Source organism: Diachasmimorpha longicaudata, chromosome 3 (genome assembly GCF_034640455.1).
Source record: "Diachasmimorpha longicaudata isolate KC_UGA_2023 chromosome 3, iyDiaLong2, whole genome shotgun sequence".
NCBI lineage: Eukaryota > Metazoa > Arthropoda > Insecta > Hymenoptera > Braconidae > Diachasmimorpha > Diachasmimorpha longicaudata.
The window spans coordinates 5,836,815-5,854,893 of NC_087227.1; the positions used below are offsets into that span (position 1 = coordinate 5,836,815).

Consider the following 18,079-nt stretch of genomic DNA (forward strand, 5'->3'; position numbering starts at 1 on the left):
TTTTTAAGAATATTTTCCAAATTAGTGAAATTCAATCAAAGTCATTAGACAGCTGAATAAGAAGCTAGCTCTATTTGTTAAAATACTTCATGTATTCTCTTTACATTAATACGTTTGCTCCACATCATCAGATTATTATATTACAACTACAAATACCTAATTTACAAAATGGACTTAATTTAATTAAATTGTTTATCTATCTCAGTCTTTGTCAGTAATATGTCAATCGTCACAATTACTTTTCTGTTGTCTGTCGAAAAGGGTCTCGACATGGAGGGATGGAACCATTTTTCCCCTAATAGTTCATTATAAATTCCTAAGTGTCCATTGGAATATAATGTGCACTGCCACAGCACATGATCTAAGCCCTTCTCAGGACACCCACACCCTATAGTTCCAACTTTAATTTTTTATACCCTCATGACACCCTCGAGTTTCAGTATCAGAAGACCTGATGTAGTGATCACCTGGGGTTCAAGCAGCTGGAACGTAAAAAAAATTGAAAAATTAAATTCCAAAATATTCATTCACAGAAAAAAATCATCGCCTACTCTCGACAATATCCCATCCTCGTCTGAATAATATTTCTATGAACGGAAAAGCCGGCTCGTGTAAAGGGCAAAGCGTGGGCGGTACGTCCTCGCCTTGCCCAGTATGGCTCACCCAAAAATCGATTCTCCGTCAAATACTCCCACTACTGTTACTCCCACCATTATCTTGCAAACCAGTCGTGGACATCACCGCGCCGAGGGAGGATCGTCGGGGGTTGGAAACATTACTTCCTCCCCTAGAATGTAATCAAAACAAAAAAAGAATTATTAAAAAAAAAAAAATACGAATAGTGTCAAATTTTCCATTATCAATAATCCCTTAATTAACAACAAGTGAGGACAAGTGTTAAGACCTTGAGATTATGCGTCATTGAATCTGAAAGGTATATAATTTTTTTTTACAAAAAAACAGATTATCATCAGTTTAAAATATGAAATAAAGTTGGGGGTCAATTTTTTAATTTTGTTGTTTACTATTTGTTTATTTTTGGGTAAACTGTGTCGAGGCGTGGTTAAATCACAAGATGTTATTGTAACGTCGTAGTCTGAACTATGGGAATGCCCGGGGGGGTGTGAAACGTGACTACAACCTGATGCTTCCCACCGGTGTCTGAAAAATCTTTTCTTGTCCGCAATAATTAATTATTCTGCGCTTTGCAATAGAAAAGGCTTTACGAGCTTCAACAGCAGGTGCCAATAATGAGTGTTAACGTGTCGGGAATTTATTGATTTTTTTAGACGTACCGATGCAATGAAGATGAACTGAGGAGTGGGGGTGGATGGATGTTTAGATAAGCCGGATTGATTGAGTATTATGCAAATATTGGGGAGGGGGTAGGTATTTCTGGGTATTTTGTAAGCTACAACAAAAGGTCTTGTGACGGGCTTGCGTAGAGTTATACAGTTCAGAGTGGAAATTCAAATGGATCATATCGAGCGTCATATGGTGAGGTGTTTATGATTGTCGTCGCAATTGTCAAGATAAATATACGGCACGTATTCCCTGTGAAGTCAACGTGATCGAAATCAACACCATCGTCGATCATCTCTCGATGTTTTCCTAATTACACCGAACGTGCGCTGTAATTATACAAATGGTGATTAAAAATTTTAATATTGAATGGGTTCTGAATTCGCATTAGCCGCCTCAGACGACTGAACCGATGAAGAATAAACGTGGGAGACTTTCGACATGTCAATAGTCTCGAGGTTTGTCTTTTTTATAATAGGGTTCCATATCAGATAAGATGAAGTTGCCATTTTTTACGAATTTTGTTGCTCTGATAGGGGATGAGGGACGGGCCAGGGCTGGAAATTTTGCCCCAACAATCGGCCGGCCATCGGCCAACACTCGCCCGTTTCTCCTGTCTCGGCGAATCTATCTATATTTGGCGTATATTACATATAATTATTAGCATATATATATTTTTTTGTGAGTTTTTTGTGAATTCAAGAGACATTCTGGGGACATTCTCTGATTGTTAAATTAACGAAACTATTAATTCAGTGAGACTTAATTATTTTGATTACAATTTCTCATTTGACCAGCCTCTTCCCTAGCCCTGTCTGCAAATCCTCCCCTTCTCATATCTGCGATTCTCAATATTTGTAGGCACCCCATCCTGTGCATTGAGCATTCATGCCATTTCATCCAGCATTACATGTCATGAATGCCAGACTTCATTAGGGCCTGATCATCACAAGAGTCAGACGACCCAAAGGTCAAAATCCTAAGCATCAGAAATCAGGAGGGTGGCACGTAAATGGATGTGAGGGAAGGGTGAAAGTGTGTAGAGAGAGGGAGATCCTGAGATAAACAATCCTATTATAACAAGTCTATTTAGAAAACGTGTATTAATATTTATTAACAGCGAATAAATAATATTTGGTGATGATACATCTGAACGAATGTTATATTGACACTACGAGATTCATAATGTAGTGATTGGAACGATAGCTTAGCGGTCAGAGCGTAGGTGTATTCAGGATCCCGGGTTCAATCGTTTTTTTTATAGAAGTGATCCATAAACTCATGAGTGAACGGATTTTTAAAATTAAATCCTCGATTTGTCTTTATAATTATCAGTAATGAAACTAGGGGAGTTCCTCCGATCCAGTCCATGGGACTTACCGGGGTCCGCCAGGTCTGACTAAATTTGGATATAACCCCTTGCGTGCGGGGCCTCTCCGGCGCGAACTTGTTCTTTATTTAATCGAGTTGTTTTGATTAATGGAAAGTCGATACTTATACAATTACAAAATTTATATAATTATTCATATAGTTAAATCAAGTCGAACTCTGATGATTGTCCAAACTGATAAGACAGGATAGGAAAATTGATTAGTTACCAGAAACCGAAAGATCCCTCCCAACATCTGTTACGAGGTTCTACCTGATTCGTAATGACTACAGCCTGATTATCTATTTATTATTCATTCATGGAAAATTAATTATTCATTTTTCCTGACATAAATATTCAGATTTATTTCGATGGGTGGAAAAAGGTGGTGGGAAGGAGTCTGCCTCTCAATTATCCTGATTCTCCTGCTAAAGGACTCAGGAGTTTATGGCGTTGGTGAAGTTGGTAAGTTGACTAAAAATATCACTAATGAAATCCCATTTAATTCAGTCCATCAAAAGCACAAATTTTTAAAATGTGAGCACCCGCATGATAAGTGTTTTTGCTATTGATTTTGTTTCCAGTTACTCAAGCTTTACTCTGGGAGAATTCCAATGAACAAATGTCAACATGTGAGGTTTATACTTGATAGGTCACAAATAACCGTAAATAATTCCCCAAGACATGACAAAAATCGTAGCTCTTATCTACTGTTAGTCACAGTTTATATTATTGTTATGACCAACCTCTACCAAGTGTTAATATCTTCACGTCTTCTTCCACCTACATACACCCAATCCTATCCCATTTCACAGCTCCATTGTCACGGACGTCTTCATATGTATACGAACGTTCATAGAAAGAACAAAGGCCCAGAGGGTGGAGCTAAAATAATAAAAAGGAACGAGAGGGGAAAGAGAAAGGGGTTGATTGTTCCTTGCCTGTTACATTATCAAGCATCGACCCACGCATTTCTCCGGTTCTCTGTTGATTCAGGGGATGAAACAATCGAGGGCAGAAAGGCTAAGGAAGATTTGTTACACGATGCAGATTATGACAGTGACGTCAGTTCTATTCAGTAGCGAAGAGTTAAAACAATATAAGTTGACTTATCTCTGGGCCAAGTTTCTGAGCAATAACTCCGAATTTAAGAGAGTAATCATTGACCAAGTCGAACCTAGTGATTTAACTATCGCCCATTCCATTAAATGAATTGAATGAAAATCTACCAAAAAACAAATCTCAACAATGACGTCCGAATTTATTATCAGATCGATCGACGTACGATCGAACACGTGCAAAAATAGTTGTTCGTTGGCCTCTCATGACGCGCAGTAAGCGGTTAATAATGTCACGTGCTGTAATCGATCGTCTACCCAAACAACAATGTAAATCAATTTAGAAGGAATTCAATTAATAGTCACCGTTTAATGTTTCAGGATGTTTATTCGACAAGACATTATGTCGAACTTCGGACGAGACGTGCTACGATGGTAAGTACTTGATGATCTGGCCATTCAATATGATGTCCTTAGTCATTAGTCCTCCTATAATGATTCAGATATCAGGCCAATTAGAACCGGACGAATTAAGAAAAATTAATGAAATACGTTGACATTCAATTTTACAAGAAAACGTCTAAAGTTACAGTCAAACGAGTGATTAATGAAAGTTTGTTTTGACTATATTTCTCTACCAATTTGTTAGTAGGATTTTTTATTAAAAATTATCGCGATTGTTTAACAGGTCACCTACTCATCTCCCTCAATAGCACTTCTATCTTACCAACAAGTAAAAAAATGCTTCTGTATTTTCTGTAATATGATAATGACGAGATAATAAATTCATAATATTCTTCCAAATGTTTTTTTCACACATCAACTCCCTCTCTGCTCAATAATTAATTACTCATTGAATTATATTAATTAAAGTTAAATGGCCCTACGTTTGCCCCGAACTAGCCCTTAAATCTTCTCACCAGATGCAGCCTTCGGTAAATGCATCCAGGTCTATTCCCTTCTGGACACGTCCACCGCCTACCGTTACGATCTGGACTCCTCGGAGCTCGAGCTTCTACGTTCAGTTCTCGAGAAACTAGTCGTGGACAATTACCAATGGTCGCACCCCTACACCCAGTGCACCATAACCTCCACTTTGAACAGCATTCGCTACGAGACCCTTCCCGATGATTTCACTTGCGATGATCTCGCCGATCTGCCCCCTCCTCGTAGCCAGGAAATGCATCAAATTAGTTTGAATCCCAACGACGATGGAATATCTCCACTGGCGGTTGTCAATTACATGCCAACCCGCGGCCACGGTTACGGTGATTTCGCCAATGAGCTCTATTACCCACCTCCTCTACCACCGAACGCAGAAACAACTGAAGTCAATATTAATGATGATATCACTGATCAGCGGGGCAAAATGCACCGGTTGGATCTGTATCCAAGCTTCGAGATAGGGGATGAACGGCGGATCATTTTTCCTGATAATTCAGATCAATCAGACGAAGCTAACAGATACGACGAGGAGTTGTATGAAGTTTCCCAACGACTTCAGGAGCAGGCAGAGGCTCTCAGGGCTGCTGAGCAAACCAAGATGTTGAGATCACGACGACACAGCCAGAGGACAGCACTGGCTTTCCTCGATGAACCGTACGATGACGAGTATTCAGAGTCTTTTGGCCGAAGTGACAATGCTTTTCGTCCAAAAACCATCAACTCAACTTTCTTTGATACAAACCGAGCTGACCTTGAGGATCTGATGGAGTACTTTGAAGCTAGTGCAGATCTGAAGGGCGGAGAACAGCAGGAGAAGAGCGATGAGGACGAAGGCCAAGATTTACCTGAACTCGATTTGGGTGATTACAATGGCATTCCTTACTGGCAGATTGCTGAAGACTTGTCCGGATTCAAAAGACCCGAGAGACTCGACGTGAAGAAACCTGGACCGTACTATTCGACGAATAATTATGCGTTTAAAATGCAGACAATTCCACCGAATGATGATGAGACAGGCGTCGAGGGGAGCAGAAGAAATTTGGTCAAGAAGGAGTATGTTGCTGGGGGAGATATTACCAAAATTGAGAATGTTGATGTTGGTCGGGTGGATATGGATCATGTGTTCATCAAGTTTGATAAGGACATTCGTAATTGGGTTGATGGACAGATCATTACTAAATCGGTGAGTATTAGAATGTCATCAGAAATAATTTTAATGCATCCAAACCATTTGGATTAGTCTGCCACCAAAAAAGTTGTGCAGGAATTTTCCCAAAAGTTATGTCTTATGCACTACATATGTAGATCAATATATGTATAGGAGAACTTGACGATTCAGGCTGCCATCAAAAATCAAATGATGGTAATTTCCCTTTTCATCTTCATGAAGTTTATGCAAAGGTCAAATTGAATCAGAGGAATTATTGATTGTCACCATTGCATCGGCGTCTTTCTCTCACTTCATTTCCATCTGTTCATCTTAACGGTTCCTTAAAGGGCAAGTGCCTGAGAAAACATCGGACTCCGCAAGGTTCAAATTAGATCATGATCATATTATTGTTGCGTATCTCCCTCGAATCTCTCACGATGACTTCAAAATCATCTGAGGAATGCCTGTCAAGTCTGTCCAAGGACGATTATCTTCTGGTCTGTTGAGTATCAGAAATATGGAGGAGATCATCATCTATATTTCTCTCTGATTAAGAAACCCTCCCGTCCATGTTATTAATTAATAGAGTGTCGTCCCCGTAATCCAACGATATTTAATGATAACGGTGTCGAAATAGGTTGCCAAACTCCTTGGCCTGGAAATGAATGACCTAAGGGGAACCCGAGTCGGCAGGGCTGAAGTTATCTTTACGGTGATGACAAATAAAATGAAATTGAATGCAACTCAAATTGTTTCATTACTGTGTAAGTTCATTTCCGTTGTGCATTTATTATGTCACATAATTATATAATTATTTCATAACTGTGATGATGTTTCCAGCGAGTATACGCGAGGACCTGGAGAAGATTGCTAATATGAGAATGACGGAAGCCGGAATTGGTGATAAGGTAAAATAAATCTTCTGTTTATTTTTTCAAATTTTAATTCCAGACTTGAGGGTCCCTCGCACAAACTCAAAATTCATTTACTACCCTTTTTTTACTCCGATGTTAACAGAATATTTATTCATAATTGACGCTTTGAATATTATATTTTATTCACTGCCATTTAGAATTTTTTAAAAATTCTCACGAAAATATCCACATATTGAATTCCATCATTTTTCCCCTCCTCAGACTCAAATACCACTGGTGAAATTCCCCCAAGTGTACACTGTGGAGGCAAATTCACAGAATGTCATCGAGATAATAGCTTGTGTGGTGATGGGAGCGGTCGCGGCGGCATCAATAGTCTTGATCATAATAGTCCATCGTCAATCAAAAACAAGGCGAAAACTAGCGGGTTTGACAACACCAGATCCAGAAGCGTCTAAGGACTATCAGGAATTGTGCAGAGCGCGAATGCAGGCAAAAGTGCCAACAGTAACGTCGGAAAAACCAGAGTCACCCAGGATAATTAGTTTGTCCAAGGAGAGTGAGTCAAATCGATCGAGCACCAGTTCCTGGGGTGGAGATGATCCCGCAACTCTCACCAATATGGATATTGCTACTGGACATATGGTTTTGGTAATTATATACCTCATTTTTCAACCTTAGATGTCGTGCAAAAGAATACTGGAATAGGAACTCACTAATCACCGAACATCTTTCGCTTAAGACTCATTTTACCCCACTAATTTCTGAGTAATTACAACTGGCGTTTGAAGAGACGCCGGAGGCGTCTGATTTTGGAATTACTAACTTTATTTTTTAGCACTTTCTGAGAATGTCGAAGACGAAAGCGATGAACTAATAACAATTATCATCACCAGATGTACATGGAGGATCACTTGAAGAATAAAGATCGGTTGGATCAAGAATGGGCAGTAATCTGCGCCTACGAGACTGACCCATCGTCTATCGCGATCGCCACGAACAATGAAAATATCGATAAAAATCGCCCTGGTTCCGCATTCCCCTACGATCATTCCAGAATAGTTCTCAATGACCTCTCGAATCTCAACAATTCCGATTACATCAACGCATCAACAATCGTAAGTAATCAAACAGAAAAAAATGTCTATAATTTATAATCTATCATTATTGTGACATTATTTATGACTCGGAAGTTGGTTGAATATAATTTTCAACCGAGGATATCTCGTTGAAAAAATCTGTAAAGTGAAGATTTCAACTGTGGATTTATTTAATGGGAAGAAAATTGCCTGAGAGGCTTTACTAAATGTGAAAAGTGGACTTTAGTTCACGTCCGGGGCGTGCGTAAAATTTCACTTCAAGTATAAACGAGTATGTGACTTTCGGCACTAATACAAATAATCTCTCGGTATTTCCCTCAAACTTGACAATGAAAAAGTTCTTAATTAAATGAAATTATCGAGCGAATACGATCAAATTTTACTTTGTTATTGTTTCCCTCATCGTTGACGAGAGAATGAAGATAAATAAAAAAAAACATAACTTCGCATTATTTATATATTTCCATTAATCCATTGATTTTCCATAGAATGACAATTGATCAAATTTGAGCCAATGATATTTACGGAATTATTTTGTGGATGCGGCTGATAAATAATTCAGACCCCGGTAAGTTGAAATGAGGGATGAAACTTCTTGGATTTTCGGGGGTGCGAAATACGCTGTCGTGCATTCTAATGCGAATTGCTGCTTTATGAAGCATGTGCGGTTATTTTTCTACAAGTGGGGGAGAATATGATGTATTAATGCTTTTGGCTCGTGCTAAAGTTAGGAATGCGAAGCAGACAGTGTAGATCATTATTTATTTTCTCAATCGTCATTGGCTTGTGAATTTTTTAATTAAATTTTTTAATCTGGAGGTTTGATGCTTTGGCATTTAGTATAGGTTGCTTTAATCATTTAAATACACAAATTTTAATGGCTCGATTTTTTTGGGAATGCGAATGCACTATATGATTCATGAATTATTAAAATTTATTGCATCGAGTGGAATGATTAAATATAGAAGTAGGACTAATAGTCAGGGTCACGGTAGTTGAATTTTCCTCCTGTTTTTTTTTGTTTTTCTTGTATTTTGACGTGTAAAAATGTAGGTCACCAATTAGTACAAAATACAATTAAAATTGGTAGAGAGGAGACAGTTTTTTCCATCATATTTCTCGCTCGAGTTGCACACGCTATTTTTCAACACGACTGCAAAGAAACGTCTGTATTTTGCGACCTGAAGAGCGAGAGAAAAGTGAGAATTTTCCGCTCTAGGAAGTGACTTGCCTCTCAAGGACAGAAACGGCTCGTTTCTCTCTCGCTCTTCAGGAACCAAAATAGGAATTTACCATGCAGATGAGCTGGAAAGTTTGAGTTTTCCTGCCTCAACAGCGCGCGGAAAGTGAGTACTTTCCGCCCTAGGATAGAAAAATATTTTTGCTGATCTATAGAAGGTGCGTAGCACTCACCGAAGACGAGTGCTGCATTCCCCAGGATCACAAGATGGTTTCCGCACGATTTTTAAATCGAATTTCTCATTACAATGTGGAGAAAGTGAAATTTTATGCACAAGTGATATAAAAAATATCTGCATTTCACAGCTTTTACATTTTCACCAATCATTAATGACCGAATTTCTTCAAGATTTATTGTTAAAAAAATGCAAACATAATTAACAATAATTGTGCTTCGTTGATTCAGACCGACCACGATCCACGGAATCCAGCGTATATTGCAACCCAGGGGCCCCTTCCTCAGACCTCATCAGACTTCTGGCAATTAGTTTGGGAGCAAGGGAGTGTTGTTATCGTGATGTTAACCCGATTAACCGAAGAAGGACAGGCAATGTGCCATCGATATTGGCCAGAAGAAGGATCTGAACTGTATCACATCTACGAGGTTCACCTCGTATCTGAACATATCTGGTGCGATGATTACTTGGTGCGTTCGTTCTATCTCAAGAATCTGCGAACTGGCGAAACTAGAACTGTCACGCAATTCCATTTCCTTTCGTGGCCAGAAAATGGGGTGCCTCATTCTACTAAGGCATTGTTAGAATTTAGGAGAAAGGTCAATAAGTCATACAGAGGGCGAAGCTGTCCCATTGTGATTCATTGCAGGTAGGAACTGTTTATTGATTCGAGGAAATACTTTAATAGTTTGGGAAACTACTGCCGAAGTAATTAAGTGTTTGGATGAAACGAGACTTTTATTAAAAGATTTTGTCGACCCTAGTTTCTGAAATATTCGTATTCTTCTCAAAGGGGTATAAATAATCTTTGTTTTCGTCTCAGATTTAATTATAACGAATCACTCCTCATCAATTGAGATCGTAATGTGATTAACTCCAGAGTAGAACTTTATTGAACTCCAGTTTTCATTTCAATTTCGTTTTTTTTCCAGATTTTCTATCTCATTGATTATTATGTTAACAACTCTCCCATCACCATGGAATTTCCCCGCAAATAAATTTCGAGTCAAATTTACACTTTTTTCAGTAATGGAGCAGGCAGGACAGGCACTTACTGTTTAATTGACATGGTCCTTAATCGAATGGCGAAGGGAGCTAAAGAAATCGATATCGCAGCTGCTCTGGAGCATATCAGAGATCAACGCCCAGGAATGGTATCAAATAAACAACAATTTGAATTTGTCCTTGTAGCCGTGGCTGAAGAGGTGCATGCCATACTCAAGGCTCTCCCTGTGCCATCAACTGACAAGACCCAGAATACATCATCTGTATCCTCTTCGGGGTCAGATAAATAAGAATGAATATCCTCTATGAGATTATCAATTATCTGACAAGTGGAGCAAATAAAAATGGTAAGGATGTCATGAAGGGCAGATGTATGTCTTGAAAATCTTAGTAATTAGTCAAATTTCAAATTTTCGTCAATTTTCCGTTCAACAAACGTCAATTCTGGCCGATTTATTAAATTAATTTTTTATTTTCATATCGGAAATTGGAGATAAGCTATAAAACTCAAAATAAGTTATCGACAGGTCTTGTGTCTGCTTTTTAATTTTGGTTGAGTAAATTTGGATCCAACGGCCTACAATCAACCAAAAATCAGAGATAAATTAATTATGTTGATAAAGGAATTGTCCATCCATTTAATTTAAAGATGAAAATTGCCTTTCGTAATTTCTCCTTTTGCGATTAACAACGACTTGTCTTTGATTTAGCTGGATATAAAGAAATTATTACGCAGAATCATTGATAAGGGAGGGAATTAATGTTCGATGATTGACTACGAGACAGAGAAAAAAAACTAAAAAAATTATTGCATTGGTGCACAAAAATTAGTTACAGAACTATCGATTGAACTGAATCCTGTGAATTAGATTATTTCTTCCCTTAAATATTATGAGGGTTTCGTCAATCGAGTGATTGTTTGACCTTCATTATAGAATCCTTCATTAATCGATAAACAAATATTTTTCAATTACAAAGAAATAAGTTTTTTTTTAGAAATAAAACTTGATATCCTTTGTTTGTATCGGACAAAAAATATTTTATGGAAGAGGGGATAACCTAGGAATTACGTCAGGGCTCGTGCGAGGAGTCAATAAAAAAGTAAATCATCATTATTAATTTACGAATGTGATTCTATGGCACCAGCCTCCCATGGAATACCATTTTCATTAATAAAACAGAATAAATTCCCTAATATTTGTAATTTCCAGTATTAAGATTGGATGCTCGCGCGTGTCTCGACATTCCTCGTCACGTAAATTTTATTTATTTACTGCATTGAGAAATAATTAATTAGCCATTTTTTACCGTTTTTATTTGAGAATTTTCATTAGAAAAAGATGTTCTCATGAAAAAAAAGTAGCGCTTTTGATATTTTGCCTTAAAATCATTCGTAACTGCGAGGAATTAGTCATTATTGTGATTATATATCAGATTATTTTGTCAACAATTTTTATTCATTTCTATTGATCTAATTTGTAAAAATCTGTTTTATCCTTTTTCAATTGTATTTTTTTTATTTTACAAGAATTGACCTCGTCTTCTGAGGAAAATTCTTATATTGATTAATACAATTAATGAATTGTGTAATTAGCAATAATGAATGGTGCAGTAATCAGTGTACGAATCTATATATTACAATATCAATCATGCAAAATACCTCATAACTCCAGCTTAATCATCAATTTGCCAAAAACTTTGTCAACAAAAAATTGATATAATCTTAGTTTTTTTGTTGATTTAGATTTAAAGAGAAAATTTAAAAAACTGAGTGGATCTTTTTTTGGCAACTTCTACTCTTATAGATTCTATATTTTTGTGTAAAAGACGAGGAACGACGTACCTATGCATAAATGAAGTAACAGAGCAACAAATTATATTAATACATTATATGAAGAAAAAAAAATTATGTATACATATAAGTCTATATCATGTTAATGGCGAATATATACTAATATATGTTGTGAATGAATATTAAAATGCAGTCTATGTTTAACAATAGTCACTTGGAACATTTTGACATTTTGAATTGTTTTAGTTTCGTTGTTCACTCATTTTTTTTACTTCAAATCCAAATGTTATTTAGGGTTCTGGCAAATAATACTACAAACCCCCCTGACCCTCCAACTAAATTAGATTACTCGAACAAGATTATTGGCCAATAGTTTAATTGAAAACCCCTAAGTTTTATTTTTATGGTCATTGCGTAATGGATAACAATTTATTTAAACAAAGGATAAAACCAAAAGAACAATTTATGAAACTCAAAGAGAAATGGAACGCAGCTTTCAACTAAGTATTAATTTGTTTATTATTCAATGGACTTGAAGCAATTAAAATAAATCCATGAAAGTGAAAAATTAGTATAAATAAATTACCTTTATGGCTATTTAAAATCGCTAGGCTTGAGTATAATGACGAGTCTCATAAACATCAATTCTAGGAATATTTTTTCATGTTCAATTACACTATTGTAAGCGGTGAAGGATTGGATTCTGACATAAATACCGAAGCTGGGTTTTACGTCTATCTGATAAAGGCCATCTAACTGTTACTTTGTACGTTATTACATTTTAATTTTTTTTATTTTTATAGATTTTATTGATAGTATGCTTCCAAATGAATTTGTTGCAATTCCATTAGAAAATGTCGAACAGTCAATTATCAGGAAACCATGAAATTGAATGCAACAATTTTTTAAACTTTCTGATAGGATGTTATTGCCCAATGAAACTTGGTCCAATTACGAGGCCCAATATGGAATAACTATCTACAAAATGATCCTCCCCCCGCCCCCCATTTGCGGAAGAATTTTATTTTTAATTCGGTTTGACCATTTTTTTAGATTAATCCATTGATGGTCATTTGTATCTTTGTTCATACAAGAGCATATCTCAATCCGTGAGAGAGAATAGTCAAAACAATGGGAATTATTGTGTCAATTAAACTAAAAACAAAAAACTAGATGAACATGAAATCTCATTTTTCTAATTTTTCAATTTGTAAAAAATTAGTAAAACCAAGAATAAAATAAGTAAATTCCCTCAAGAAATTAACTCATGACTGGAGAAAAGTTTGCTATTCACCGCAATTTTTTTTACAATTAACTCAACCAGTACCTCTGAGAAATAAACAAAACAAATAGTGAATGTCCATTTTCTCAATTACTCAATCAATAGAAAATAGAAAAAAAATGAAACACTGGAATTTGTCGCATTCCTAAATTTCATACGACTAAGGTAGAGTCATGCAGAATAAATTTATTTATTTATAAGGGAGAAACACTCATTGATTCGAACAAACAATTAATTTATTAGCACAAACGTCCTAAAATTGACACAACCTTAAGCATAAAAATGCTTAAGCAACGATTACATGAGACCCATTATACAACAATCGCTCCTCAAACTCATTTATTTATTCAAAAACAATATATTAATCACCGTTGAATTAATTATCAATTATTCTAGGACAACAACAGAGCGAATTGCTTGTAATAGTCACTTTTCCTGACCAATTCTAATGATTAGTTAATTCAGATGGGAGAAGTCATTGTATAACCCATCCAAGGCGTCTAATTAACGTGCCAAAAACACTTCGATACCAATCAAGTGCATAATTGTTTGTCGACTCCATTAAAACTTCTACTAACTCCAATACAATTATTGTCAGGTGTTTTTTAAAGACTCTTCCCTTTTCTGTGATTAGAAACACAATTTTTTTCATTAATAAGCAAGGAACTTTGAATTAAATACCACGAAATATATTTCCATTCTTTTTCATTCGTTCTTTCACCGGAGAATAAACTTTATCAATATCTTCAAATTTTTGTTACAAATCGAAATTTACTTATAACTAGACAAAACAAACAAATTATATTTGGTGGATAAATCACTTGAATTGCTTAAAATATGTTGATCAACATTCTTAAAAAAGATTAAGTTGATAATTAATTACAATCAATTTTTCTCATTTTTACGAATTTCTTTTTAGAGTGAATATTCGTTCTTTCACTTTTGTTAATTTTATAAATACAAATAAATAAACTTCATCATGAAGGTAATTGATTCACCTATGGGGAAGTACTTTGAATTCATTTTTACATGCAAATTTAAGCCAATATAAGGGCACCATTCGATGTTAGTTTGTACAATTTACGTGATATTCAATTGATTATTTCCCCTATCGGAATTTTGAACAATAAAAACGACGCATTTGACCTCATTTCGGGGAAGTGAATGGCTATTATAGTGAGTATTAATACTATTATATTTGAAAGAAAAAAGTAATCCCCCGCATATGATTCGAGCTTTACAATTAATCTGATATTTCTCTTTAGATTCTCTGCAAATATACGAACTTATCAAGCTTTCCATAAAAATCATTCACACTTTGCGCTCGTGATTTTTTACCGTGAAAGATTGTCTTCCTGCATTTGTTGGCAGAAAAATCGGGAAATATCGAATAATTATGGAACTCTTGTCATATTGCATGTCAAAATTGTTAACAATATTCTCTTGTACTTTTTCAATTTTTCAGAGTACAAATAATTTTGCCTGATTTTGAAAAAGTATTTCTTTGACACTATCCAAATAAATATCTTTTTGATTCACTAATTTTGTCAGTGTGATTCATGTCACCATCAATAAAATTGAAGGAATGTATATTAAAAATCTGTACGATGCGGTAAATCAAATATTTGGATTTTTGCCGTATTTTTAGTGCTCGTCATTATCCATTAAAAAGTGTCTCACAAGGTCCTGTGGCAAATGACAATATAATTATGTTGCCGCCTCCAAAAATCGATGTGGTAAGTCATCTTGAGACTTTCGGGACATATTTTCACTTTTCTGAAGAATATATTCTCAAAATTTCCACTCTCTATCACATTTTCTTCTACTCCCATATGATTATTGCGGAAGTACCTTGACTAAAGCAGGAAGAATGGAAATATTTCGCCTGATTTATTACGACCTGAATTTGGTGGCACTAACTTAATGGCTGGTGTACTCTCTAGGAGATTGACTGGTAACGTAATTTCTATATTAAAAAAAATTACGGCAACTAACTGATGGTTAAGAATTTCATTACGTCCTTTACTTCTGGTGAAGATTTATCAGCCCATTGCTGATGGCACACGTGACCCCACAGTGAAGTCTTTGTACTGGGAAAATACGCAGATCTGGATGAAGAAAAAGAAAATTACTTCATTCTTATTGTCTCGAATATTGACCTTAATCAATGTTCTCCTGTATTGTAACCAAGTTCCTCCAAAAAGTATGAATAATTAATTATTCTGAAATATTTTGACAGAAATCACCTTATCCTTTAACCTTTGACACAGTTGAAGTGATATCGTAAGCAGTACAAGCGCATCATTTAACCAGGGAACACTGCACTCAGCCTGTTGCGATTCATACTTCAGGCTTCCATGAGTACTCTCCAGCTGATAGACAGCTAGGACAAGCTTGTAACTCTGTATATAAAAACTTATTGCCAAATTTTCAGCTAAATTTGGATTCAGCGATTTCTGGAAACCGGAAAATAGTTAATTTTACTGATTTCGATTGTTTTTACTTTCAATCGTACCGATGTCTGTCGTATAATTGTTGAATGTTTCATATATTATCGAAAAATGATTACCATATTTCGGCTCTTGATTAAATCATCAATCGCCTTTTTCTTAGGCACAATAAGACTAGTTCGGCTTCTCTGGAGGCACCCGAGTATATTCCCAAGGATGTGCATAACCTCGTCGGAAGTTTTGAATGAATACTGTTTATCCACATTGTCAATGTGTGCGATTGCCTGTTGAAGATGATTAGCTGCGTCCTGAATCTGTTGCAGTTTCCAGGGATGGTCGTTTTGTATACTCGTTCGCACGGAAACATTCTGCTGTTTCTGGACTTTGAAGGTAACTTCCTGAATAAAATCATACCGATGAATAATCATTTTTTTTATGTAGAATATCAAATAGAGATAGACACGTGGCCGTACCCTGCTACGTTCTACGTAAAAAGGATTTATCTACTAGCTCAGTTGTGGAAATGGAAGAATACTTTTCAGGGTCATCGATAATGAGTAGTTTATGGATTTATAGTTCTCCCGAGAATAATGAATATCATGTTTAAAATATAGGAAGTACACAACACTAAGGGCGGATCCCAATTCGTCCCAATTAAATGTAAAATATATCATACATATCATTATTGCTATTTCATATATTTAAAGTTCTAAAGACAGTCTTAGTGGTAAATCAATATTTCACGATTAAAAAAAATTGTGGACAATTATTTTTAAAAATGCTATGTGATCATTATTAAAGTTGAAATAACCAGTGACTTACTGCATTTGTAATACTATCTCCAGTAAGGACTGCAACACATTTGACTTGGTCGTGTGGTGCCGCAAAAACAAATCTATCAGTTTTGCATTGTTGGTCGTTGCCGAAGAGTGCCAGAGGAAATCTTTGTGCACATTCCTAAATGACAAAGAAGAAAATAATGAATCTACTCTTTATTCTTTAATATATTTATTTTTAGTATTTAAAATTGATAGTTAGTTGATTTTTAGGCTCATGGAAAATAGACAGTGATGTCTCGGTATTTAGCATAAAAACGAAAAGAAAGAAATTTCGAAAACCTCAAAAACCGACTCCTTGCTCAGAGAACTAAAAAAAGTCACAATTATTTGAATGTTCTTATAGACTGAATCATTTAAAAATATCACAACATTTTGAATATAAAATTGTCTCCTCTACGAAAGTTCTTAAAGTTTTCTCCCGACCCTCCATTACCTAGAAAATACCGCAATTAATAACAACATCAAACTCCACTAATTAAATTATATCCCATCGTCATTGAACTAATTAAGCCAAGTACTCACCATCAGAATTCCTCGTAACTGTGACAGTGAGGAGTGCACTTCATCATGCAACACCCACTCGAACTCCATTTGCTACAAGACCAAATAAAATATGTATTAACTCACTCAAAGTAACAATCACGACGATAAAAAATAATTCAATAAAATTCCACCATCATCATCATTATTATGAACAATATCCTATTGTCCCAGAGGCCGAAAAAAATCAATAATTCATTGAACGGACGTCCAACTGTCTCACTGAACTATGAGGACCAGAAATAGATTAATCATATCGAATTAATAACCCGAGAATATATTTTTCTCTCCCCGAATCCTGATAACGTATCATTTTTATTTCAATGTGTCGCCGTTGAGATGCCCCAGTAGCTGTCTAATATTATTTCCCAGCGATAAATATCAGACTTCAACATCCAAGGCTAAAACATAACCTGTGGGAGAGGATGAATTCTCATAATTAATGTGCCAAAGAATTAGTGTTCCAAAGACATGTTGGGGACTGATATCACAGTTATCTTGGAATGTGTAAAGACGATCAACAAGGTCATTACGATTAGATAAAATGTTAGGCAGAGGCATATTGCTTACGAGATTGTGGGCTTCCTCCTTTTCACTGTCGGCCATTTTTCCGGACACTGACAAGAGTGGTATTTGGGCGGAGATATCTTTTTTATCAAAGGATGGGTCATGTAGGTGTCTTCATATCGATTATTTTGAATCTTTGAATATCTGAAATATCAACACACCCAAAATGTCATAGTGCAAAAGTTACACATGACAGTAATAAATAGTAACCAATTTAATCTTATTAATTGTTACACTTATTTACCAGTTGGAATTATTCAACAATAATCCTCGAAAAATTTCATATTTTAAGTAGAACATTCTTTCGATACAGAACAGTATCAGTATTAATTTCCAAGAATTAATTATCAATGTTTCCTGGCATTGCTACAATACGCTTCTCACTCCCAC

At 35.8% G+C, this 18,079-nt stretch overlaps 2 protein-coding genes across 4 annotated transcripts; one reads left to right on the top strand and one right to left on the bottom strand.

Annotated features, from left to right (window-relative positions):
• The first annotated feature begins 742 nt into the window (after positions 1 to 742).
• LOC135161019 (receptor-type tyrosine-protein phosphatase N2) lies at positions 743 to 13,271 on the top strand. Its single transcript, XM_064118255.1, has 10 exons — positions 743 to 934; positions 3,033 to 3,136; positions 4,111 to 4,164; positions 4,653 to 5,857; positions 6,462 to 6,588; positions 6,665 to 6,732; positions 6,961 to 7,350; positions 7,596 to 7,817; positions 9,445 to 9,863; positions 10,242 to 13,271. The coding sequence occupies exons 2-10, from the start codon at positions 3,043 to 3,045 to the stop codon at positions 10,507 to 10,509; spliced, it is 2,847 nt and encodes a 948-aa protein (XP_063974325.1). The 5' UTR covers positions 743 to 934; positions 3,033 to 3,042; the 3' UTR covers positions 10,510 to 13,271.
• A 240-nt stretch (positions 13,272 to 13,511) lies between these two features.
• LOC135161032 (protein rogdi) lies at positions 13,512 to 18,073 on the bottom strand. Of its 3 annotated transcripts, none has more exons than XM_064118289.1 (7): positions 17,934 to 18,073; positions 17,693 to 17,833; positions 17,105 to 17,176; positions 16,566 to 16,700; positions 15,863 to 16,141; positions 15,540 to 15,749; positions 13,512 to 15,401 (listed from the first exon to the last, which is right to left on the bottom strand). In XM_064118289.1, exons 2-7 carry the CDS (start codon positions 17,726 to 17,728, stop codon positions 15,336 to 15,338), a joined length of 798 nt encoding a protein of 265 aa, XP_063974359.1. In that variant the 5' UTR covers positions 17,729 to 17,833; positions 17,934 to 18,073; the 3' UTR covers positions 13,512 to 15,335. The 3 variants fall into 3 exon arrangements, with proteins under 3 accessions (XP_063974359.1, XP_063974361.1, XP_063974360.1); XM_064118291.1 differs by lacking the exon at positions 17,934 to 18,073 and adding an exon at positions 17,392 to 17,535; XM_064118290.1 differs by lacking the exon at positions 17,934 to 18,073 and adding an exon at positions 17,257 to 17,535.
• Between the last annotated feature and the right edge of the window lie 6 nt (positions 18,074 to 18,079).

Excerpts from the sequence above, each read along its gene's own strand:
- LOC135161019 (XM_064118255.1), top strand. The coding sequence starts at position 3,043 with ATGGGTGGAAAAAGGTGGTGGGAAGGAGTCTGCCTCTCAATTATCCTG. Across the intron at positions 6,733-6,960 it reads AAGCCGGAATTGGTGATAAG|ACTCAAATACCACTGGTGAA; the intron begins GTAAAATAAATC and ends TCCCCTCCTCAG. Across the intron at positions 7,818-9,444 it reads ACATCAACGCATCAACAATC|ACCGACCACGATCCACGGAA; the intron begins GTAAGTAATCAA and ends TCGTTGATTCAG.
- LOC135161032 (XM_064118289.1), bottom strand. The coding sequence starts at position 17,728 with ATGGCCGACAGTGAAAAGGAGGAAGCCCACAATCTC. Across the intron at positions 16,701-17,104 it reads AGTTACGAGGAATTCTGATG|GAATGTGCACAAAGATTTCC; the intron begins GTGAGTACTTGG and ends TTTGTCATTTAG. Across the intron at positions 15,750-15,862 it reads TAATCAAGAGCCGAAATATG|AAATCGCTGAATCCAAATTT; the intron begins GTAATCATTTTT and ends TCCGGTTTCCAG.